The 26,323-nt window shown below is 41.5% G+C and overlaps 1 protein-coding gene across 5 annotated transcripts in view; it reads right to left on the reverse strand.

Moving 5' to 3' along the window:
• The window catches only part of ITGA6 (integrin subunit alpha 6), an 80,209-nt gene that overhangs the window by 22,558 nt on the left and 31,328 nt on the right, over window positions 1–26,323 (reverse strand). For 4 of the 5 annotated variants that reach the window (XM_033231113.1, XM_033231114.1, XM_033231115.1 and 1 more), the window contains exons 2-11: window positions 18,567–18,691; window positions 16,662–16,741; window positions 14,869–15,124; window positions 13,089–13,220; window positions 9,967–10,177; window positions 9,108–9,301; window positions 8,557–8,645; window positions 7,418–7,536; window positions 3,848–3,946; window positions 3,539–3,600 (exon numbers count right to left, since the gene is read on the reverse strand). In XM_033231113.1, the coding sequence (XP_033087004.1) occupies window positions 3,539–3,600; window positions 3,848–3,946; window positions 7,418–7,536; window positions 8,557–8,645; window positions 9,108–9,301; window positions 9,967–10,177; window positions 13,089–13,220; window positions 14,869–15,124; window positions 16,662–16,706 (1,207 nt within the window). In that variant the 5' untranslated portion in view covers window positions 16,707–16,741; window positions 18,567–18,691. Of the gene's footprint in view, window positions 1–3,538; window positions 3,601–3,847; window positions 3,947–7,417; window positions 7,537–8,556; window positions 8,646–9,107; window positions 9,302–9,966; window positions 10,178–13,088; window positions 13,221–14,868; window positions 15,125–16,661; window positions 16,742–18,566; window positions 18,692–21,777; window positions 21,974–26,323 lie in introns of those variants that run through there. The other variant, XM_033231117.1, reaches the window with a different exon arrangement.

A 26,323-nucleotide genomic window follows, 5' to 3' on the forward strand; every position in this document is an offset into this window, starting at 1 on the left:
GGAGGGAAGCCAGGATGTGGACGATCAGAATCTCATTTTTTGACTTCAGAACGCATTCTTTGTTGGTTCATTAGATGTGGCTGCTAACTGTGTTTTTCATGGGCCAATACTTAAATTACTTACATTTATTAAGCACTCGCTAACCATCAAAAGGGAAGGCAAACCAAAGTGTGTGGAGGGCTGGAGAAGGCAACCTCCAGGACAAAAATCTGCTACAGAAAACACAGAAAATGAATGACTCACATTCTAATATTCACTTTAGAGTTGGAAGAGACCTTTTCTGGGGAGGCTTGGGGTCATACTGAGAGGGACAGAGGCAGCACCAGCTTCTAAATCTAAATACAAAAGGTGATTGCTTTCCACAGGGTCTTAGATGCCCAGGTCTCACTTGCCTCTTGACCACTACAGGAGTCACTCCTTCCCTCAGCCAGCTGTCTTTCCCTTCTTTCCCCTTCCACCTCCCAGCAGGGTTGGCCTGCTTCTTCCCCCTTCAAATCTCAGCTTGGACCTCATCTCCTCCAGGAAGCCTGTCCTGGCCTCTCCTCGCGATCCTAGAGTATTCCATCTCTCCAGTCTCTACACCTAGACCCACTACGCTGTGATTTCCTGATTCTCTTCCACAGTGGGGCAAAGCCGAGGACAAGGACAAGGACCACATCAGTCTTATTCCCCACCACACTCCCCAGCAACTAGCACAACACCTGATAGACATATGATTTATAGAACAGATGAACAGAAGTGGAAGTAACTGGTTCCCCACTTGCACACTCATGCACACACACACGATGTGACATTCTTATGCTGAATGTGAGCAATTCAGACCAAAATTCAGAAACGCTGACAGTTTCAATAGTAATTTTTGTGTCCATCTGGAGAATTCTTAAATGTCACAGCTGCCAAATGGAATGCTCCCCCATTTTAGGCTCTCTGCAGCCTTGACATCATCCATTTGTAAGTGACCTGCTAGCTTCACAATGAACCAGATCAAGGCTCACACGCTGAGTGCCCCTCACAGCAAAAGTATGGGAGGTGTGGGTGCAGGAAAACCGCTTATCTGCCAAATTCACTCTAACCTTCCCTAACCCTCCAGACAGTCCACATCATCTTAAAATCTTTGCAGGCCACCTTTGCTGACCCCTTGAGGGGCAAGCCACGTAGCACACTCATTACGGCTCAATTATAGATATCTATATGTAGGGAACACCGCTCTGAGGACTGCCGAGTTAAAGCAGCCCGGTCAAACAATAAGCTCACATTCTTGGATACTGGGAGAAGATTTTAGATGTGTTAACTTATGTAGCTTTGTAGAAGTTCTGTCTTAATTCATTTAGAATTTACTGTGGACGTAAAAGCCATGAAAGCAAATGTTCTTTGAATGTCTTCAAAGGAAAGTTTCACCCATAACAGGCCATCCATAAACACTTGGTTAATGGAGTAGCTACACAACGTCAAAGTAATACACATGGCATCAAGTGCTGCGCTACAGCTAGAAGAAAGTCTGTATTTTATATAGGTGATTAATTTGGGGGAAGACAAGGAGTGCTCTAATGAGATTTCACATCTACAGTCAAACTGAGAGTGGTTTGAAAAAATGGCCATCAGAATAGAATAAAAATGTTTCCCCTTTTTCTCTGGCTGCCTAGTCAAAGAATCACTGTTTTCTTCTGGTCTCTCTAATTCATTTCAAACACTGGCAGAGGGCTTGTTATCCAAGTGGGGTGGTATGGCATTTGGGTAAAAATAACACAAATGATACTGAAAGGATGATAGATCCTGAAGAGTCACGGAACACATTTTCTTGTCATTAAAAGTCATACAAAGAATTGCTTTCTACACTCGACAAAATGCTGGCTGCGTCAAAAAGCAAAGCAAAAAGGCCACAGCTCCCCCTGTGCACGAAGTCATAATCCATCCACTCTAAGAATGCTTCATGCAAGGTCTGCAGGTCCCGTGGAGAGACCACACAGCAGGAGACGACCCCACAGACAGGGAGACGGAGAAACCACCTGCAGACAGCTGGAAATCTGGAAAGATGAAGGCTAAGTGAGCTTATGACAGTGAGAATTGGGTGAAAGGGGGACTTAAAAAAAAAAATTAAAGACAGTACATTTATTTAAACTGTCCCTTTTCATAATTCATTGAACTTTATCACAGGTCAGTATCTTCATTCTGTTGCCTTAGTAGATACATTTATTAGTGTTATATAAAACTTCATATAAAATTAAAGAAGAATTAGAGTACAGCTAAGAACAGAGCCATGACGTGTGTCGCAAACCCTAGTGCTTATGTGGCTATTTTTTTCCTGTTTCAAGCAACACCTTTAGGTTATTTGAATTAGGTTACATTCTGGAATATTATAAGGGACACCATTTTAAAGAAAGAAAACAGTACTACTTTAGATAACAGGAAGAACACTTCAGAGGACTCATTACCTCAGAGTATCATAAAGGCTAACAACCATATCAAAGGACAGAATGACCTTGGTCTTCACAAAGTGTCCCTTGGTGGCAGATACAGTACACCAGTATCCCAAACTGCCAGGAGCATGGCCAGACCTGGGATGAGAATTTCCTCATACTTTTCGCTTTCCACTTTGGAGAAAAGATTTTCTTGGAATTCCTATGCCCCTGGCCTTGACTCTGGAGCCAGGGGTCAGGTGACTCACAGCTGAAGAAGTGTGGCTGCTATTAAAACATGCCAGAGGAGAGCTTACTACGGCCACTATTGTTAAAGAGCATCATTAACGGTGTCAACATTCTTGTCAAAAATCCTGTCTTGCCCCATAAATATATACACCTACTATGTACCCACAAAAATTAATTTTAAAAATCTTATTTTGAATTACAAAGAAAGGAAGCAGAACAGTATCTAATAAATGACAAACTGCTTTTCATGTCTTCTCAGTTCATCTCCAGCACAACTGTATGCACTAATGACTATTAGGTATTGTTCTGAACAGATGAGAAAACAAACTCAAATGTGAAGGGACTTGCCCTGTGCTGTAGGGCCAGTCAGTATCAAAGCTGAGATCAGGTCTCTGACCTCTCAGGGCTGGCCTGCAAATTCCCCAGGGGCCTGCTCTTGGGAACACAGGGCAGGTGTTCCGGGAGGGAGAGGCGTGGGGAGCAGAAGGCAGCCTGGCAGCGACCCTGTGCCGTGCTCTGGCTCATGCCGTTGCCCTTTCACAACCACCGGCCACCACCCACCACCTCACAACCACAAAATCAATTTTCCACACTGCTTTTCAAAGACAGAAACAGAGGAAACGGTTGTGGTGGCAAATAAGTACTTTTCCAAGCCATTCTGTCCTAAACCATCTGCTCTGGAAAACTCAAGCGGTGACCAAGTAGAGTTTTTTCCCTCCCTCACTGTGCTGTGCCCTCCTGATTACAAGGGAGACAAAACATACACTTAATTCTTTACACAAGAATTGACAGACCCATGTTGGCCACTGCAGTTTTATTTTTCTGTGATTTATACAGAACTTTCAACCTGGCAGACAGAAAATACACATATTTTAAAGGTACTAGGTACTTACATATTGAAGGATTATAACCAGCGGGTTTAGCAGTATATTCAAAACAGGCTTTAACCTGGAGGCTGAATAAAATCAAACACATATTTCTTAAAAGATCCATTATTGCAGTGGAAAAAACCCAACATGTTCCCTAGCTCTCCAATCCCCCCACTGCCCACTGATGATCAACATGTTATAGAAACACTTGACAGACCCTCTTCCCTTTGCCCAGCTCTCCCGACATCTTCCCTGTGGCTCCTCAGGACAACAGAGTCATCATGAAGTGGAGGTGGGAAACTGAGGGGGATCCCAAGACAGAGAGACGCTCACCATATCCCACTAGGCGCCCCACACGCTGTTTTCTGGCGGAGGTCAATTCTGTTAGGAGTTACTGTGATGGTTTTCTGAATATTAATCACAGGCCGGGATCTGAAGACAAAAGGAGTGAAAAACAAGCTCAGCCTCTTGTTACCTTGAATGTGAGACTAATTCACATACTAGATGGCATCCTTAGCTGCCCAGCACAGCTTAAAGACACAGGAAAAAAATACACGTGACGCTTTCCCCCATTGCTGAAGAAAATAACTGTTAATAGATATAAATGTATATATAATGCACAGCCTCATTATACAATATTTGTTTAAAAACGTACACACTTATGAGTACATGTGCAACATGTAGGAGTTTCAGAGTTTTAAATACTTTGTCTCCATTCCCACCCAAACACCCAAGTAGCCTTGTGTGTTCTTCCAGACACATGTCAGTCTGCTTCTGTTAAAATTACCTAAAATTAAATACTAAAATGTATATATAATTTCAACTAAATGGGAACTTAATTGCCATTGTTCTGTATGTGGCTTTTTCTCATTCATTTCAGAGGTCTTGTCCTACATATACACATAGATCTAGTTCATTGTTTTTCACACCTGATGGCGTTACACCGTATCAGTGTAACATCCTTTATTTAACCAGTACCTAATTGGTAGACATTCATGTTGTTGAGCTTTCTGCTTTCACAAACATCATCTATGCACACACTTGAGTTTATCTCAAGTGGTATGCTGGATAAATTCCCAGCAGCAGAATTTCAGAGTCAAAGAATATGTGCATTTTTAATTATGAGTAGTCTTGCCAACATATCCTCTGGAAGAATTACACCAATATATACCTAATACCTGAGGTGCTCATGATCAGCGTGTCTACAAAATGTGAATTAATACAGGCAGTCCTGAACTTGGGCGTCTCCAACGTACAAACACTTGCCCTTCTCTTCAGCCTCCCTCGGAGTCTCCCACCCACAACCTTCACTTTGCCTTCCTATTGCCAGGATTGACAACTTTTCTACCCACGTGATATCTCTGCAAGCAAAAACTTGAACTTTTAAACCTCTTCCCACCTCTGCGCTGCCTACTGAAGCCCTGCAAACACTTGAGAAGCTGGGATCCAATTCCACGCCCTACTACGGTTCACGTCTGAAAACACCTTTTCGTATGTTTTGGCTGCCCTGCTCCCAGCAGCCACAGGGGTCTCCAGGGGTCTATGGCCCAGCTGCTGCCACAGGCACAAGAAATGCAGGTATGCAGTGGGTTGAGGGGTATTAGTGGGTGGGGAGGCCCACCTCCATTGCTCGCCACCAGAACTCAGAATGGGCCTGGGGTTTCACTACCACGTGGATTCAGTTAGGCTGACTCTGGTGGGCTTGTGGTAAACCCAGCCATTCTGGAGAACAGTGTGTCTGTAAGAAAATGCATTCCAAATCCCAAACAACTAGCTCAAACTTCTGGATTCAATCTGTTGGTAGGCTAGAGAGAGCACAAGTCCATTCATGGTGAAGGTGGGGGCCAATAAAGGGTCAAATACTGCCCACAATTCCTGTTTTTCTATTTTCCTTTATTGTTTACCACTGTTTTTATTTTACATTTAGACAGCTGCTAGGTGCTAAGATACTAACTAGATACATTCTTAAGGTTTGAGAGCATATTTAAAAGGCAAAAATTCACAAGTATTTTAAAATCAGTTGCCACAGATACAGTGTTTTACATGTCATAGTATTAATGCTTTAGGGTGGCATAAATTTCAAAAGAAAATATTTTAACAGACATTTCTGCCTAGGACATATTTTAATTTCTGTTTTTTAAACATACAACACACAATTCTGAGGGCACAGTATACATGAATTATGAAAACTATGTCTTTTAACATAGAAAATAAGTCTTATTGGCTTGGCTGCCTCATGTTTAAAATTGGTGTTTATTTACTAACTACCCTGAAGTGTTAGTATGATTTAGTAGAAAAAATGCCCAGGATTCAAGTCGGGTAGATTTAGGTGCTACATTCTGTCTCTCAGGCTCCAGACTTAAAAGCTCAAGCAAGTCCTGGGCCTCAGTTTCCTCATTTGTAAAATAAGGGGAAGTCAGTCCTATTCTTATCAGAGGGTTGTTGAATTTTACCTTCATACTATCTGCAAGTAAAGAGGGAACAAGGGTACAGGGTTGACAGTCAACCTACTTATGAGGACAGGAAAGTAAGGATATTAAAGTATCAATTATACATAGAAACAGGCACACATTTAACTGACTAAAGTTAGGTCATCTATTGTACTGACAAGGAAGAGATACCCCAAGATTAAATAAAAACCAGATTAGACAGCAGAAGTTACCGTGTAGCCTTTTGATGATACCCTGAAAGTAGAGAGATACTCAAAAGTTTTGTGGAAGATGGGAATAATGTACTGTACTTTCTATAATTCTATATTATTAACTTTTGTTGTTGTTGTTGAGACAGAGTCTTGCTCTATTATCTAGGTTGGAGTGCAGTGGTGCAATCTCAGCTCACTGCAAGCTCCGCCTCCCAGGTTCACGCCATTCTCCTGCCTCAGCCTCCCGAGTAGCTGGGACTACAGGCGCCCGCCACCGTGCCCAATTTTTTGTGTTTTTAGTAGAGATGGGGTTTACACCCTGTTAGCCAGGATGGTCTCGATCTCCTGACCTCGTGGATCCGCCTGCCTCAGCCTCCCAAAGTGCTGGGAATACAGGCATGAGCCACCGCGCCCAGCCTATTAACTTAAAAAAAAAAAAAAAACCTGCTACTTTTTGAAAATTAAAAAACAAAAAAAACCCCTCCAATTTTTAATGGTGATTTCCAGCAGTGATGAAAGCGCTGGTTAAAGGGAGACTCAAACACCACTGATGGGAAATGTCACACCCTTTCAGGTCATCTTGGTGAAACCGAATCAAAAGTCTTGAAGCACATATATCAACTTCACATCCAGGAATTTATAATAAGGAAATAATCAAGGATATAAGCAAAAGTAAGAATGTTTTCCACAGCTTTTTATATCATGGGGGCAAAAAAAAATTGTGAAGCAACGTAACCATCCAGTGAGAGCCCAGCAGTTGGTTAAATAAGCTCTGAACCAGTCAGAAGATGCCTCATAGACAGTTGTTAACTTCATTTTGGAAAAGTACTCAGTGATATAGAAAAAGTCCACTATGTATCCTAAAGAGACAAAACCAGGTTACAAAATTATGCACAATTACGATCTTAATTTTGTTAAATATACATGGTACAATCACAGAAAATAAAAGAAGTCAAGATCCTGGAGTTTAATAATGCATGGTGAATTACAGGGGGTTTCCTTCTGTATGTTCTTTGTACTGTCACATTTTATATGTGTTTTTTTTTCCATCAAAATTGGATCTATGTTTTCCTCAAATACTTTAAAAGATTTTAGAAAACAGGTTTTTATTACATTGTTTACTACCTTCAAAAGACAAAGAAATAGCTTCGCAATTCATATAAACCTTTGAAGTGTAAGTATGACAAATTTCAACCCAAAAGGTCATTTTAGCGCAACCTGATTATAGAACATGCTTAACACTAAAATCATAGATAACAGACCTGAAAATAGTTACTGAATCTGAAAGGGAACCAACAGCAACATCAGGGTAGGAATTTCGATCAAGGTCCATGTTTCCAGCAATTGAATATCCAAAATAAGGTGATTTACCCTTGAGAACCTGAAATACAGAGGGCATCCAAATGGACATGATGCTTGCAACATGAGCTTCTTAACTATGCTTTGAAAAAGACACACAAGTTTCTTTTGAACTGGAATTTGAGAGTTCACTTACAAGTAAATTATATGAAATTATATACGAGTCATAAATATCTACATGATCTAACACTTCATACATTTAATTTCATAAAAGTCATCTGATTTACACAGTCTCTCAAAGCATAGAAGAGCCCATTTCTGATGAGCTTGTTTACTGTATTAAGTCAATCAGGCCATTTCAAACCAAATTTCCCTACCCTCCCTACAAGTCTTATTTTTCTCAAAAGAAATGTTTAATTTTTGGTATCTACATTCTCCATGTAGTTACAGTAATCTATTTTGTTTGCCCAGTTTCATCTCTATTTACTACGCTACTAAAGAGAATATATCACATCTCCTCTCTTTATGCCGTCAGGGTAGAATAACATTCTTTTGCTTTGGATTACTTTGATTCCTAACTTATCTAAGAAATTTTACAATTAGAACAAGCAAGTCATTGCATTTATATATATATATATATTTTTTTTTTGAGACGGAGTCTCCCTCTGTCGCCCAGGCTGGAGTGCAGTGGCGCGATCTCGGCTCACTGCAAGCTCCGCCTCCCGGGTTCCCGCCATTCTCCTGCCTCAGCCTCCCGAGTAGCTGGGACTACAGGCGCCCGCCATCTCGCCCGGCTAGTTTTTTGTATTTTTTTTTTAGTAGAGACGGGGTTTCACCGTGTAGACCAGGATGGTCTCGATCTCCTGACCTCGTGATCCACCCGTCTCGGCCTCCCAAAGTGCTGGGATTACAGGCTTGAGCCACCGCGCCCGGCCTGCATTTATATTTTCTGAAGGTATCTTCTAGTAATACATTTTAAAAAAATCTATACTATTGTGGATTTGTAAATAAATTTTGTGTGAAAAGTCACTTAAACCTAAATATTTTATTACAGGGCAAAAAGTTGAGACTATAGCTGTAGAAATCCAGGTTATGTGATTACCTGTGTAGGTTTGGTATTTATTCCATTTGCAGATCCATGATAGATAAAAACCTTTCCCGTGTCATCATACGGAGCTCCAACTGCAATATCTGTTGATAACATGACATTTTAACATTTTAAGAAACACTTTAGAAATACTCCAGTACAATGTTTTAAAGTAAGATGACATAAGCACTATTATTTATTCATCTGGCTTTTTTTTTTTTGAGAGGGAGTTTCGCTCCTGTTGCCCAGGTTGGAGTGCAATGGAGCAATCTTGCCTCACCGCAACCTCTGTCTCCCAGGTTCAAGCGATTCTCCTGCCTCAGCTTCCCAAAGCTGGGAGTAGCTGGTATTACAGGCATGTGCCACCACACCCAGCTAATTTGTATTTTTAGTTTCCCCATGTTGGTCAGGCTGGTCTCAAACTCCTGACCTTAGGTGATCCACCCACCTCGGCCTCCCAAAGTGCTGGGATTACAGGCATGAGCCACTGTGCCCAGCAGTGCTATTATTTAAACAATCAAATAATCTATCTATAAATCACAGCCATTTCATAATCTATTATCTACCTGGGTAGCCATCTTGATTAATATCTCCAATATTTTTTACTGCAATGCCAAACATAGAATCTTTGGTTCCATTAAGACGAATTGGCTTCACATTATTCCATCTGCCTTGCTGGTTCATGTAGACATACACTGCACCTCCAACTTCTCCATCTCTATCAAAATACTGTGGGGCTCCAATAACTATATCTTGCCACCTAAAAACATAATGAGGGGAAAGAGCCGTGAACCAACAGCTAACATACCAGCAACACCAGTCTAGGTACTAAGGTTACAAAGAGATATAATAGAAAGGCCCTCAACTCCAGAATTTATGACTCAATTATAACATTTTTTACAAACCAAAGTAGCCTGTAAAAAATGCCCCAAGAAAAATACTAAGGGTAAGAACCCAAAGCAAGTTCCTCAAGTTAGAACTGTAGTGCAGCAGGACCCCCATTAAGACCTCACCATTCTACCCCACCCCAACTGGCACCAACAGCCATGGATCTGTTTTTGACTTTATCACCAATTCCTACTTTCAACAGGAGCTGATGCTCCATCAGCCCCATATGAAGCCACAGAACAGAATCATGCAAGTGTTTTCTGAGTTAATTTTTTTTCAAATTTTAATTCTCATGGACCCATAATCCCAACATGTAAATAAAAACTGAAAATCAAAAATATAATCCTATACCCTGGGGAAGGAGATGAATGTCTGTCTGCTGCCATCATACAAATGATAAAGATGGGTTGGTAAAAATGTGGCAGTAAAAATATTCTTTACATCAATCAACCTGAAAGAACGGCTCTTCTCAAGGCCTACAGAAGCTAGTCAAAGCAGCAATGATTTGCAGCATAAAATAACCTGAGGTATTCTCACCCATCCTTGTTGAGGTCCACCACCGCCACATCATAGCCAAATGAAGAGGCCAGACCTTCTCCATCGAATATGTGCTCAGGGAGGAGATGTGCAGACTTCATATCTCTCCTTAGCAAAACCACGGCTCCACTGTGATTGGCTCTGGGAGCACCAGATACAAAAGTGATCTCATCTTTAGAAACAATACCTTTCCCTGAGTCCAAAGAAAAACCTAGAAAAACAAAATATATACAGCCCCTCACATCAATCCATATATTTTAGGCCTATGACATGGGTAACTCCATCATTACCTCTTCCTCTGGCTTCCCACCAGCTATCACATTTGTAATATGGGTGACAAAGTTCAGGTGTGACACAAGGACAAAGTCCTGGGGCTAGCCAATTCACTGCTTTCTACGGATAGTAAGACTTTCAATGAAAAGCACCTATGTATAACTTGAATTCTGAAGTATTCATACATCTTAAGAATCAATTTGCACCTGATTTTAATATTGGAACTATGGTAAAAGGAGATCAAGCTAGATACTGAATTGTCTAGGAATAATTTGGTTATGTTACATCATTTACACAGAGAATACAACCTGACTTGAAGCATAATTGACTGCATATTATAGGGTTCTGCTATAATTTAATGGCCAGTATTTTTACAGGAATAAAATAAAATTGAAGAAAAAGTAATTAAGCTTAGTAAGAGGCATCAATCTCTTTGGTAATCAGACAAAAATAAACGCTATCACCACCACAGAAAGCATTTCATTGTTTTGGACCAACTTAGTTCTCAGACACAAACATGCAGACAAAACAATGACTGATGATGATCCATAGTATTTGAGAACCTAGTATAAACAACAGAGGTGAGGAAGTTGTCATTGGTATCAGTTATATACTTGTTCAGAGGGCAGAAAACATTAGGACACCCCCATTATAAAGCATCAGGTAGGACGTCAGGTTACAAATAAGAGATCTGGTGAAAAGCAAATAGAAGTGCCCATATCAAAACCGTTCAAATTAAGTAAATGTTTATACAGAAAGGTGAGGCAGATGCAGAATAATATAAGCTCACCCTCTTTATTGGGTTTTACTTATGAAAAACTTCACCACTACCATTACAGTTCTCAAATTGTGAAGTGAATTGAAAAACATGAGCCACCAGATGAGAGAGGGCAATATGGAATCCAGCCATCTGGCCACAGAGCCCCAACCATGGCATGCTTTTTGTGTGTGCTTCAATGGAAACAAAATAGGACATAAAAAGATTTATGCTCTGTATGGATCAAAAAAAATGTTAATGACCACAACCAAGACAATGTATTTGTCATCGCAGAGGTCACAAACCTAGGTAGCTATTCATCATCACATCAGGGAATATGTCAGGCTGCTCCCGGGGAGGCCGTGTTTTATAAACAAACTGATCAGGATCTGTATAGGAAACGCTGGTCAAAAACAGCAGGCCTGTACACATGCACGGGACGGAAGAAATTGAAGAAAAAGTAATTATGCTTGGTAAGAGGCAGGCCAGCCACTGCTGTTCTCGCTAGATGAGGAGGCCACCACTGCAACCGGCAAGCTGCTCTCGTTGCCAGCTTCCAAAACCTCAAGCAGATCTTTTTATTCCCCCAAACCCTCCGATCTTTTGAAGTGACAGATTCACACACAGCACGGACAAGCCAAATGTAACAATAGGAATTTGATTTCTTTCTCAGGCATTCACTTTTGAGGAAATCCATTCTAAAAGTGGCAAATGTATTTCAGAAAAAATGCTTCATATTTTCGTATATTCTGACAGCAAGTACATTTATAAAATCCACAGCCATCCATCTTAAAGACCAAAGTATTGGTTTCTTGGCCAGTGTAATTACAATTAAGTATTTTCGTCATAAGTAATCCCTAAATAAAACATTCTGAGGCAGGGTCCTGCTCTGTTGCCCAGACTGGAGGGCTGTGGTGCAATCACAGCTTACTGCAACTTCAACCTTGCAGGTTCAAGTGATTCTCCTACCTCAGCCTCCTGAGTAGCTGGGACTACAGATGTGCACCACCATGCCTGGCTAATATTTTTGTATCTTTAGTAGAGAAGGGGTTTTGCTGAATTGGCCAGGCTGGTCTTGAACTCCTGGCCTCAAGTAATCTGCCCACCTTGGCCTCCCAAAGTGTTGGGATTACAGGCATGAGCCACCAGGCCTGGCCTGAACAACTTCTTAATGCGTGTTTACTAGCACATTGTTTGAAATTATTCATATATCTATACCTGTTTTTTCCTTTTTTACCTTCTATTGTTCTAGTAATATCCTAACATCTGGGTACTTTTCTCCATTTTTTTTTTAAAAACAAGTCACTATTTAGAAGTTTTTTACATTTTTTCCAAGAAATCCACAGTAATTATTCTTTATGTCAACTCATACCAAGAATTAAAGCTTTTAAAAGCCTTTGTGTAATTACCATAATGCACATGAATAACTTAGGACACCCATTAGTCATGCAAACAAGCCTTAGGAGTTAAGGAATTGGCCCTTAGACACAGTCTGGGTGTCCTGAAAGCCGCTTTGGCAGTCCTGTTCAACCTCCACTGGGAAGCTTTTATCCATCTGCGGGGCCCTGTGACATGGGGGTCCCAATCCAGAAGCAGGGCCAATCCTCGGAGAACCACAATCACAGAGGGAGGACCTGGAGGTCTTGACTTGCCACTTAAGAGTAACTTTATTAAACGCAGTTCTTAAGAGTATCTCTGGAAAGAGGCAGTGAACAAAGAGCTCAGCTTACTGTGAACACCCATGCACATTTTCATGGCTGCATGAACAGCCTGTTTCAGGGTATGGAGTCCGCCATTAGCTCAAGAGACAGACTTCCAAGCAGGAAGGAGGACGGACGATTTTAGGTGATAATAGGTTTCTTCCCCGCTTTGAGGGAGCCCTGGTCAGAAGGAAAGGATCCCAGGCATCGGTCAGGTTAATAACGCCTCTAGATCACCAAGCTTATCAAGTTGCAGCAAAAGTGGCCACAGGTCCCAGCCCCACCTGGCCTCTTCTCAGCCTAGAAGTCTAGGGGCAGTAGGCCCTGTGAGGGAGCTTCACACAAAGTATCTGAGAAGGTGGGCAAAGGCAGCCATCTGTGCCTGCTCCTACCTAAGTAACTGTTAGCAGGAACAGGAACGAGACTTTCATCATGCTCAGTCTCTCCACCAACTTCATAAGGCCCATCTTCATAGATGTTCATGTCAAAAAAAGTGTTATTCTTTTGCTCTACACGAACAATCCCTAAAGGAATGAAATGGTAAAAACAACAAAAAAAATGAAGATGAAACAAAAGAAAATAAATGGTTCCTAATAAACATTCCCCATGCGATCACTAGTTACAGGAAAAAAAATTTGAAGGAAAAAAAGGAAGGACAGAGATGACTTTTATGGTTGTTACGTATGTTTGTGTAAATTTTTATGAGAAAGAAATTTGAGTCATTATAAAATGTCCCATGCATTTTCATGAACTATCTTTATAATGCCATGGAACTAGATGAAAAATGGAAGGTTTGCTTAGTTAACAAAACCTACAGAGAACAAATTTTTAAATGACATGAACTTGATATATCTATTTTACGTTCTCTGTAATCCCGCCTCAAGTTGTCCTTTTTCAGCAGTGTAAAAGTGAGACATATTGATCTTTTCTTCAATCGCTTTAACCAAGATTTCATCTTCTAAATATCTTACAATTAGTAATTTAAAACATAAGATTTCATATAGTAAGCCCAAATCACTATATGACTTTAAATGGCAACATTTTAGGTCAGGGTTTATAAAGCAGGTAAACCATATTTTCCATGAATTAAAATATACATAATTGGTGGATGTTTTTGTTGTTTTGTTTTACTGTATATGGCATTTATTCAGGCCAAAACTAAATTCAACATGTTATTTCGGTTAGGTCAAAATAACCTGGGAAATACTGTACATGAAGATTCTGTTGGGGTGAGGTGGGGGGCAAAGGGAAATTACCCTTGAAGATTGCACACAGAGAAAGGTGTTCAAAATTCATTTAGAACCAGAATTAAAACAAATTTTTGAATGGAAAAGGGAACATTTTCCTAAGTTCTCCCTGATGAGCGAAAGTGTTATGTGACTTATATTAATAAATTTCTCAAAAATGGCTTATTTTCAAATCAGATGCCGTTCTCTTCATCATGGATGACAGGTTAATTGTCTTTTATGATACAGCATTTTCTATGCCTGCTTAATTTCTTCAGAGAAGTTAAACTGCTTAGCAGGAACTGACCAGGTTCACATAGTCAAAAAATGTGGGCCACTTTCCTCTTTACCTCTCTCCACATCTCCATTTACTCACATCACAATAATCAAACAACTTTTCCTCACATTATCTGAAATTATACCTCAAAATTCCCCAATTTGTCTATAATCTGCCCTTCTAACTTTACTGAATTATTAGCAAAGCATGGCCTTTGAAAATAACATATACAGAGAGAAATGTCCATATTAATACAGTTATTAATGTCCATGTTAATACACTGTTATTTGTATATACCATTATTTAATCCTCCTAAGTTTTCAGATCACTAACTTAAAATTAACACTTCTAGCTTCATGAGCCACAAACATAAAACAGCAAAAAATACTAATGTCAATTATTATATTCCTACTAAAAAAAGTTAACTACCTGAATTAAAGTACTGGTAGAGGAGAAAAGAACGTCCACACTAAAACATACATTCCACTATTATTAGCTTTTAAAAATCATATTGTTTAGAGATTTTTAATAGCCTACCCAACTTTTATAATATACAAATGTCTTCTAACACATTTTCGCTCAAAATGTACTAAATCGTGGTACAAAAATCGTATTACAGATATTAGGGAGACATTCTAATCTCTATTTCTATAAATACAAAGCTCATACCTTTCCAGTTATAAGTACCCGGGGCTCCAAATACAATGTAATGAAAGTCTTTAGTAAAAGTAGCTGCTACACCTTGCTGGCAAGAGCCAAATTTCTCATGGCCTCTCAATCGCCCATCACAAAAGCTCCAATCTCCCCCATCCATATCGTCTTCAATCCTGAGATTCTGGCTCAGGACATAACACCGCCCAAAGATGTCTCGGGATTCCTGCTTCGTATTAACATGCTGCCTTTTTTCATATCGGTGAGCACATGTCTGCAAGCAGATGGAAGAAAGTAGCCCATTCTTGTCTATAAACCTTGTTTTTAAAAAATTACATATGGATAAAATGGTCAATACAGAGATTAATTCTAAAGAGGATGATTAAGCATGTCCTCATCTTGGGACTGGATCTCAGACCAGCAAATATTCCCCGAAGCGGCACTAAGACGACCATTATCAAGGCATATAGAAACTAGAATGTGTCTTATTCTCACTGAGAATAATGCTCCAATCCAGGTATTAAATGACAATCTGTATCCATAGGCAATTCATTTGTAAATTTACCTGTCACATAAACAAAGGGAAACACCTTATTTCATTTTCTTAATTCAAATTGGCTTTTAGTGGCTGTATTAACCTTGAGAACATCAGTGTGAACGTGGGTAATTATGTTCTAGAGGAGAGAAATCATGGACCTGTTTTCATAGGGATCAAACAAATATAGCTGAAACACAGACATTTCCTTTTCCCCACACTATTTCCTTGAAATCAGTCCTAACTTACAAACTGAGCTCTGAGATTATTTCCCAAAATATGCCTATTTTTACAAGGCAGAGAGAATTACAAGGCCAGAAGAGATAGAAATAATCTCTATAATTTCTACCGGGTATGAATGGCTACCCTCTATGTAAACACAGGCTAAAAATATAATATCGACTCAATTTCCCACAAGTGTCATTCCTTAAATAACAAAACTCAATGTTCACTAAATTTTTTTCCTCAAAATTCTGTATAAATTTCATTACAGCAACCAGATTTTAAAGGAGACAAAAAGATTATCATATTCCAACCAGGAAGGCATTGTCATCTAGCCCAATCCACCTAACAAACCCTCTTTCCTTTGCTATCCCTTCCATTTGAAAAAACTCAGGAGTTTAAAACTACCTGGTTATTACTTTCCAAGACCATGCCCATATTTTTACTATCTATAAAGCTATAAAATTCCAAGGATAGAAATGATGTTAGTTTTGTTTTGTTTTTAATACCATCTAGAGTTTTAGGAATATATAGTAAAGGTTCTTTAATAAGTTATTCAAATCTGAAAGTTCTAAAGAAAAGTAGGTTGTGTGATTGCTTCAAAGTATATCAGGAATCACAGGAGAAATAAGGCTTTGATTACTACTACTTCTTTTTTTTTTTTTTTTTGAGACAGAGTTTCACTCTTGCAACCTCCGCCTCCCAGATTCAAGCAATTCTCCTGTCTCAGTCTCCCAAGTAGCTGGGATTACAGGTGCATGCCACTATGCCCGACTAATTTTTGTACTTTTAGTAGAGATGGGGTTTCATATTGGTCAGGCTGGTCTCAAACCCCTGACCTCAGGTGATCTACCCGCCTCAGCCTCACAAAGTGTTGGGATTACAGGCGTTAGCCACCACACCCAGCCTGATTTCTTCTTGACATCCATTCCTGCTTTAAAGCAGTAAGTTCACTAGAATGTATGCTCCCTGCTTTGTCCCCTGCTATAAGCCTGGTGCTGGCATGTAACAAGCAGTCCAACAGTATAGGATGAACATGTGTCTCTACACTTACCACGACCTTGCCCCCTGGACCTTGGCTCTGGACGGTGACCCCCATCCACTGATCTTCCTTGCTTTCTGACGTGGGGTCAGCTGTAGAAAGGAGCACAGTTAGCCTTCCAAGTGACTGCACATGCTAGAAACCATCACTGAACAAAAATACAAGCAACTGTTTCCAAATGGCCTTGACTCTGAGTCTAGCTACTCAATAAATTCAGTTACTCAATCCAGAAAAATTACTTGTCATCTCAAGGAAACAGAAAAGTGGTTTTTGGTAAGAATCTTTCAAAAATTTGAAACATAAAATACTTAACTCTATATAGTCACCTATTTTGTCCAACAATACCCTTTGCCCTCTCTTGATACCCAGGGTCCTGAATGCAGAAGGTAAGTGAAAGTGTAAGACTAAGGGAGCCCTCCAAAATACATCTCTTAAGGCAACAATGTAAAATCTAGTATTCAAAACTCCAGCTACCATCCAAACTAAAAAAAAATGGGTACTTCTCTATATACTCCCCAATTTTTTATGTAACAGCATTAAATGTTCTTTACTGGAGATAGGAGAAAAAGACTCAGATTTACTTTAGGATCTTGTAGCTGACAATGTATCAATGCCAAACAGGCGAGTTATTGTTAGTCAGAGAGAGGGGGACCACAACCACCACCATGTGCTCATTTCAGTATCAATTTAAACCCACTGCGTGACCTATATCCAAATTTTTGCACTCCTGGATGAGCAGCAATACAGATACAAGTTTTAATCTTGAATCATTACAAAAATATGAAACTAAAGAACTTTAGCCAGAAGGAAAAATGCCAAAATGTTAAAAAATAAGTCTATATACTGAGATTGTCAGTGGGTTTTGTTTTTTATTCTTGATAGGTGTATTTTACCAGTTTCTTAAAATTAACACATATTATTTTCTAATAAATGAACACGTTCTTTTCTTTTTCTTCTTTTTTTGAGATGTATTTTGCTCTGTCACCCAGGCTGGAGTGCCGTGGCACGATTCTGGCTCACTGCAGCCTCTGCCTCCCAGGTTCAAGCAATTCTCATGCCTCAGCCTCCTAAGTAGCTGGGACTATAGGCGTGTACCACCACATCCAGCTAATTTTTATATTTTTAGTATAGACGGCGTTTCACCATGTTGGCCAGGTTAGTCTTGAACTCCTGACCTCAAATGATCCACCCAACTCAGCCTCCCAAAATGCTAGGATTACAGGTGTGAGCCACTGCGCCTGGCCAACAAATGTTATTTCTAAAAGATGAAGCAAGAGAAGAACATAAACACGAATCTGCAAATCTACTTAGACCGAGCATATCAAATGAGGTTTGGCTAGAGCTTCTCAAGTACACTAATTGCTCTGCTCCACCTACAAGAAGCCAGGTACACTGGATGTCAATATGCCTACCTCATGGTATCTTCTACCTATCCAGAGTCCTTAACAAAACAAGTCTCTATATGAGACAGTAGGGAAAACTTTATCTCTGTTAGCCAGCTCTCATTCCAAAGGGGTCTGATATTTAAAACTGTCTTTCTCCCAAATATTTTAACAGCATGTGAGAACTTTTGGCTGATGAATACAAGATATGCTCATTCATTCTCTTCATTGCTATGAAATCAGATTTTCCACGACCTCCTGCAGAATCTCAACACATCACTAGGTGGCAACATCCCTACACCATATTGGTTTAGTAACCATGGTTAGGAGGAACAGCAAAACACGCGGCATCCCAGTTATGATTTAGAAAGTAAAGTAAGTATTTTCAGGGCAAATAAAAAACAGTCAAGGCTGATGCAATTCAAAGAGGTCCATCCTCTCTACAAGAATAGATGTTTGTCCCTACTCTCCTCCCTCAGGGAAAAAGTACAGGCAAGCTGCCGGAGTGAAGGCTGAGTGAGGGAAAGGAACGCACCATCGTTATCAAATTCGATCCGTGTACATGGCCCCCGGGCGGTGATGTCACAGCTGTACAGCCCTCCAGTTCTGTTGGCTCTCTGCAGTGGAAGCGCTTCTGCCCGCGGGGCCCCCACAAGCAACCTGTAGATGAAACAGAAACAATTTGGAGATGTGAATTTAATATACATTTAACATTTAAATCAGTCCGAACTAGGAAATAATGGGATTATTCTTTGTCTAGCAATCCACAATTCTTCAACAGCTTAGGCAGTGAGTGAGAACAAATGTAGACTCCTATGGCTGGTTCATGTAAAACGCACAAACACAGCTACACAGGGGAAGCCAAAGAGGGGACACCAAAACGGGGAAAACAGGCCTGTTGTCTCTGATGGTACCAGCATTTCTTGCTGGATAGGATCTGGTGTTTAAAAGACACCCTCTTCATAGAATACAACCTCTAAGCCCCTACGATGCCAGGGATATCATATGAAACTCAAGAGAAGAAACCAAATACTTGTGACAATGGGAGGAAAAAATGGCCACACTAAATGTACTAAGCAATAGTATATCAGTTTCTAACACGGTGCCTTCCTGAGGTAGTTTTTGAGAGTAATTGACTGTATCTTAGATTTTCAGTTTATACACTGATTGGGAGAACCTAACAGTAAGTAAGATACAACTCAACTGAATTATTCACTTGCAGCCTTGGCCTCTTTCCAATTCTTTTTTTACCTCCAGTTTTATTAGGGTAGAATGGACAAATAAAAAGCAGATATATTTGAGGTGTACAAGTTGATGTTTGTTCTTCCAAGTCAGTTCTTACGTCTCTCATCCTATCAATCTCCCACAAAGGATTCAGGGACAACTGGGGTAGCTCCACTTATGTACTAGGCGCTGTAATATTCTTTCTTCTCCCCAACCACGTGTTTTTATCTCCTGTAAGGAAGCCCCCAATCCAAATCCACAGTCCTTAAAATTTTACCTTCTCACAGCTGAACGGCTCTTTAGAGACCCAACGACCTTGTTGCTAGGTCTCTTTTGCTAACACCTTTACTCACCATAGGTTTACACAATCTTTGAGGCCTGGCTGACTCATGGAACAACTAGGACAAGAAACAAAGACAAAGAACACACACCTGACTGGACAGAGATAAACCAAGAGCTGAGAGTTTTGGAAACAAGGCTGGAGCTGGGGAAAAGAACTGGAAACACGAACCTATACAAACAACAACCTTTTACAACAGAAAACAAGCCACTCCTGGCCATCAAGAAACCCACAAATCTCAGACGCAAAAGCAAAACAAGCGAAAATACAAACCAAATAGTCTCTATTACCCTCATGCCTGTTGGGTTCCAATAAAGGAATCATTCCAATAAAGGATTCAACATTTCTTTTTTAAACCAGTATCATGCAGCAGGTGCCATGGGAGGCAAGTGTACCTGGAAAGCAGGAGGGCAGGGAAGGGGGCCAGATGATGCCTGGACACAGGAGGAGGAGTGGCTCATGGAGAACACATAGCCCCAGCACTGTCCTTCTTCCCAGATCCCTGGACAGTCAGAGTCAGCCTCCACCTCCAAACTCACCCTACATTTGAAGGAACAAAACAGCACATACCAAGGTACAGAACTGACACACAGAACTGGAACAGTGTCCTTGGTGCCTGAACCTTCTTGACAGAGGACAGAGGCAAGGCTGGGGCCACAGGGTTCCCACAGGTCTGCCCCACACCTATTCCAGTAATGTCCCTGATCCCAGGAACACCAACAAACAAGTACCTGGGAGGTGAACTGACCCAGACTATGAGGTGAATGTGTTCAATTACTGTACTTGGCAGATGTCAGAGGTGGAGTCATGTGGTGGGCGCTGGAAGGGATAAGTGGGGTGCCAGGATCAGAGGCCCAGAACCCCAGGACTTTTTCACACTGGAAGCCCCTGAGAGAGACCAGTCCTCCAATTTTACAGATAAAGAAACAGAGACCTTGAGGAGTTTAATTACTCCTCCCCCAAGATCTCACAGCTAGTGGGGTGGCCATGACAATAACTTGGTGCAATGTTGTCTCCATTTCTTTACAAAGCTGCTTAGGAAGTAAAACTCAGGATTTCAAGTTTACAACCTAATTGAAAGGGCAAAACTTACACAAATAAAACATCACAATCAAAACTGTTCTGTATGTTGATAATGTTGATAAAGTTAAGATAATAGAGATAAGTAGAGGAAAGGAAGGAAAACATTATTGCAGTTGGGTGAAGGCTGGGTAAGAGATTTCCTGTAAAGGTAACCACCAGCAAAGAGAAGCCTTAGAAAAAGCAGCACAGGAGTCCCAGTGTCTTAACGGTGTGTCTTCTCTAACCACTTCCTCTTCTCACCCACACCCAAGGTGGCTACTAAGCTACCTAAGACAGACACATGGCTTATTTCCTGTTTACCCCATTCCCACATTCGTTCACGTATTCACTCAACAAACACTGATGAAGAGCCTCCTAGGATGAATAAGGAGTTGCCCCCACTCCTCAATCTCTGGCCTGGGGAAGCCTGATCCGCGAACAGGTCATGACGTCATGAAATCACAGGGAGCTAGAGGTAATGAAAGGACAGAACAGAGTGCTGTGGGCACCAGCACCTACTGGAGAGGAAGGGAGGATGTCACTAAGAGATGACAGTGGGGCTGGAGGTGGCCAGGTAAGGAGCACAGCACATGCAAAGGCTGAAAGGGAAGGAGCCAGCGGAAAGGGGGAAGCACACGATGGGGTGACAAGAAGGGGTCGAGGATCGGCAGCCTGGTCAGCAGCGCTAAAGGACGAAGGGTCAGAGACCCTGAGACTCAGGCTTCTGCAGCCTGCCATGCCCTGCAGCGTACAGCTGCTTTTGGGTGTCCTGTGGTTTAAAAAAAGCTGTGGATGTTGTCCCATTCACATGCCCAGTCCCTCGGAGTGGGCTGGCTTCCCCCAGCCACTATCTGCTACTTGTTCTCCACTCTCCGTAACTAATATGTGTGGGACAAAGAACAGGCATTTAACTCGAATTTGTTGGCTGGTTACAGGGGGTGTGGTGACAAAATTTCACAAATGCCCACACCAAGCTCTTGCTGAAGAGGTCTTCGTGTCTTACATGCAGTGGCTACTGCAGATGACAGCAGACCACACGGAAGGATGGGGGCAGCAGGGTGGTTTGGGGAAAAGGACAACAGATTCAAGAAGAGACCTGCAAACAACAAGAGAAACGTACCCACGGAGAATAACTTTAGCTGTTGCACTGCTTCTGGGCAGGCTTTGCCTCCACATGGTCCTGGCCCTGTCCTTCCTCCACCTGGGGTGATCCTGCAGGGGATGGAGGAAGCAGGGGTGTTCCACTGCCCCTCACAAATCCCCTGGGCGGCTGTGGGAAGAAGAGCGGACACCCAGCAGCAGAGGGCGCCCCTGCTCCGGTTGCACCCGGTCTCCTGCGACCCACCGTGATAAGGTGGCAGAACCCATCATCGAAAGGTAAGGTAAAGCTACACCTTGATGAGAGAACACAGTAACCCCAACCACATTCTGCAACTGGAGGTGCCTTCATCTTCAAGGTAAAGCTGTACTCCCTGGTTCAGGAAACAAGCAATGGCTCTTAAATTCTGCCTGGAACCAGCCTTAAAGGCAGAATACAGCCCATTAGCTGAGGCTATGCGGAGCAGGAACAATAAATAAGGTAAATAGAGCTGTGTCCAAACAATGACAGCAGAGAACAACCTATCTACTTCCTAATCTAGGTCATTTAGGGTCTGGGTGCTGGTCTACGCTGTTCAGGACACGGTTGGCTCCTGAGCTAGCCGAGTGGGTACAGGTCCAGGAGGGACAGTCTACACTTAGGAAGACCCTCAGCCCACACAAAATCCAATTTATGCTCAAATTCCAGCTTTCTTCCCTTTCCCTCCAAGGCCCTTAAACGCCAAAAACTGGACCCAGGCCACCCAGATGGTTCAGAGTGAAAAGTAGGTACTCTCTGGGCACCACCAGGATGCTTGCAGCAACTCCTAGGTCCAGGGCAGCAGCAGCACTCATTATTGACCGTCCCAGTACGTATGAAGGAAGTAAGAGCTATGTGACAACTCGACCTTCAGAGTGACAGGGACCAAGGGATATGAGTTAGGGCCTTTGTAGGGAAGTGGTGGAAATTAACAGAGCAGAGCCTAAGAGGTCTATTCCCATATCCAGTCAAGGCAAGAAAAACTAAACACAGGGCAAGAATCTGGGTGTGAACTAAGATCGTTTCACAACCGGCCAGTGGACAATGACCTCCACTGAATTTTAAAGCTGCACTGAAATAAAAACTGCCTTGGGATTTCAACATATCAGAAACCCACACTTAAAAGGCAAAACTCAAAACCACAATATCATCTTTAAAGATAAAAAATAAACATTGAAATTCTAAAATGGAATGTAAAAATCTAACGATATAACAGTAACTGGGGATATGATATAAATTCAGGTCTTGGGAGTATAATCAGAGCTCTGGGCACAAAGACTCAGGACTCACTATCATGCTATGAACACAAGGTTATTTCAAAATTCTTCAAGTAAGCCACACCCCTGTTTCACATATTCAAATTCGCCCCCAAAGAGAGCTGGTATACTTTTGCAAAAATACTTCAAAAGTTCTAAACACTGGGGCACTTTTAAAACTCCAAGGACAATGGCAGCTTTGCTTCACTGTCTTTGGCAGTAATTCATTTCCTCAAGGATTAAAGATTCTGCCCCTAGCTATGCAAGCTGGTCAGAGGAAACATGAAATATTGCACCATTAGAACAAGAACACTATTATTGCTTAATTTAAAACACAGCCTTTTAGTTTGTCCAAATTAAGACCTAAAAAGTTAGAAAGTAGAAATACTGTGGCAATTGTGTCACCTCTACATTTAACCCATTTTCAAACTCAGGATTTAATTTTTGCTTAAGTAATAAGTACAAATGATAGGAAATCAAAAATAAACGACTTAATGGTAGAAAGCAACAGATTCCAAACTCATCCGAAGCCCCACACTCTGGATAAACCTCTTCTCATTCTGGATTTACTTCTCCATAATTCTGGATTATTATATATGTATTGATTTATCAGCTTTAGGCAATTACTGTTGGCCCCATAATATGAAAAGGAAAAAACAAACTGCTTGCCACCTCCCATCCTATGTTTAATAACTAGATTTAGTTCCTCTATTTGCTACTCTGAGTTTTAAAGATTTAAACCTCTATTTTCCCTTCAACTTTTGACAAAAATCTTGATTCCCTAGTTACTGAGACAAAGCGATCAGCACTTAGATTCTTCCTTCCAAACTTTCCTGTTAGTTTCTCCATGTCTTGCCATTTACCAGCTACACCTTTACACTTACAGGACCTATTACCACTCACATTTTGTCTTTTAACCACAATTCAGTCATCTATTCTTTTACATAGCCAAATAAATATTATTCAGTGCTGAACCAAACTGTATTTAGATTTTCCTTTTTCTGTCTGGCAGCAGTATCAGAAGCCCTTGGCTTCAAAGGAAACTGTTCTTAGCATTAAGGTCAAACAGACTTGCTATTCTTACATTCTATCAATTGCTTTATGTACTTCACATTTGGACCATGACTCTTGCTTTCCTTGGCTTTTCTCATTGCCTTTCTTTTTTCTTGTATCGTTCACCTTTATCCAAGCCTCAATCTTCTCTGAGCTCCCAAGCCATACCCACAGTAAATCAGGATCCCATCTTGGCTCACACTCCCTTCTCAGAGCCCCTGGACCCTTCTGCTACAATGTAGACCTGATTCTCTGCCGGGTCTCCTACACAGGATCATGCTGGAACAGCCCTTCACGGCTATCCTGGGGTGACTGGATTTGATCTGGGATCTGATGTTCCCCTTTGTTTGAATTACTTTCTTAAATATTGTCCTAACAGCATAGGACAGGTAAACTGAGTGATTGCATATACAAAAATGTCTTTATGCTGCTCTCACTCCTGATTGATAGTTTGGGTATAGAACTCCAGGTTGAAAAACATTTTCTGGCCGGGCGCGGTGGCTCAAGCCTGTAATCCCAGCACTTTGGGAGGCCGAGACGGGCGGATCACGAGGTCAGAAGATCGAGACCATCCTGGCTAACATGGTGAAACCCCATCTCTACTAAAAATACCAAAAAACTAGCCGGGCGACGTGGCGGGCGCCTGTAGTCCCAGCTACTCGGGAGGCTGAGGCAGGAGAATGGCGTGAACCCGGGAGGCGGAGCTTGCAGTGAGCTGAGATCCGGCCACTGCACTCCAGCCTGGGCGGCAGAGCGAGACTCCGTCTCAAAAAAAAAAAAAAAAAAAAAAAAAACATTTTCTTCAGACACTTGATAGCACTGCTGTAATTAATTCTAGTATCCAGTTTTGCCAGTGGAAATTCTGGTGTTAGTCTGGTTCTCAAAAGGATAACTTTTTTTTTTTTTTGAGACAGGGTCTCCCTCTGTCGCCCAGGCTGGAGTGCAGTGGCATGATCTCAGCTCGCTGCAACCTCCACCTCCCGGGTTCAAGTGCTTCTCGTGCCTCAGCCACCCCAGTAGCTGGGACTACAGGCATGCGCCATCATGCCCGGGTGATTTTTGTACTTTTATTCGAGATGGGGTTTTGCCATGTTGACCAGGCTGGTCTTGGATTCCTGGCCTCAAGGGATCTGCCTACCTCAGCCTCCCAAAGTGCGTGAACCACCATGCTCCAGAGGGTGAATTTTACGTTCTCTACTTCACCCAAGGCATTCTGAATAGCATGACGGTGAGCCTATGTGTGACTTCTTTCACTCCGCAGACTTAGGACATGAATTTCCCAGAAACTTTTTATTGTGTGTGGATCGTTTCATTCCTTATGTTTTCTGTCCTCTTTCTGGAACCTCTGTTAAATAGTCAGGTGGTGAACTTCCTGGGTTAATCTACCCTCTCATTTTCCCTCCTTCTCTGTGGTTCTGAGATTTTTCAACTGTATTTTCTGGTATTCATACTGAAATTTTTAATTTCAGCAATCACATTTGCAGTCTTCAAGAGCTCTTTGTTCTCATTGTGCCTTTTACATAACAGATCCTAATCTCATTCTGTGGGTTTAACATGTTCCAAAAATTCTAAGTATTTTGCCTAGAAGTTTTCCTACAGTTCTTTGTGTTCCTGGATTATCTGTTTCTTGTAGTTTTTCTGTTGGTTTACTTCGACCACTGCCTTTTATGCTGCTAGCTCTCATCACATGCCTGATAATCCCTGTTCTCTTTTGTTTTGATGTTGTATAAAAAGGTCCATTTCTGGCTCGATCTAACCCTGAGCAGGAATTCTGAAAGGGAGTCCTGGGTGGGGCTGCTGACTCCAGGGATTCACTTTAGGCTGTGTGGGTAGCCAGCTAGCTGTCAGACTGCAAACCACTCTTCAAATGCCAGAATGAGGACAGCTGAATTCTTGGAGTCCCAGCATTCACACTAGAAGCCCTAGTTTTGGGGGTTATTTTTAGTGTCATGACTTGGCCTTATCTACTCCTATAAAGAATTCATTCTTGGCTGGGTACAGTGGCTCACGCCTGTAATCCCAGCTATTCGGGAGGCTGAGACATGAAAATTGCTAGCACCCCGGAGATGGAGGTTTCAGGAGCTGAGATTGCACTACTGCACTCCAGCCTGAGTGACAGAGAGACTGTCTTTAAAAAAAAAAAAGAAGAATTCATTCTTTATTTTTGTGCATTATAAGCAATTTAAGCTTTGTAAAACATGTACATGTCAACATTCCCCTATCTCCCCGCCCCCAAAAAG

Source organism: Trachypithecus francoisi, unplaced genomic scaffold (genome assembly GCF_009764315.1).
Source record: "Trachypithecus francoisi isolate TF-2019V2 unplaced genomic scaffold, Tfra_2.0 Lachesis_group13, whole genome shotgun sequence".
Taxonomy (NCBI): domain Eukaryota; kingdom Metazoa; phylum Chordata; class Mammalia; order Primates; family Cercopithecidae; genus Trachypithecus; species Trachypithecus francoisi.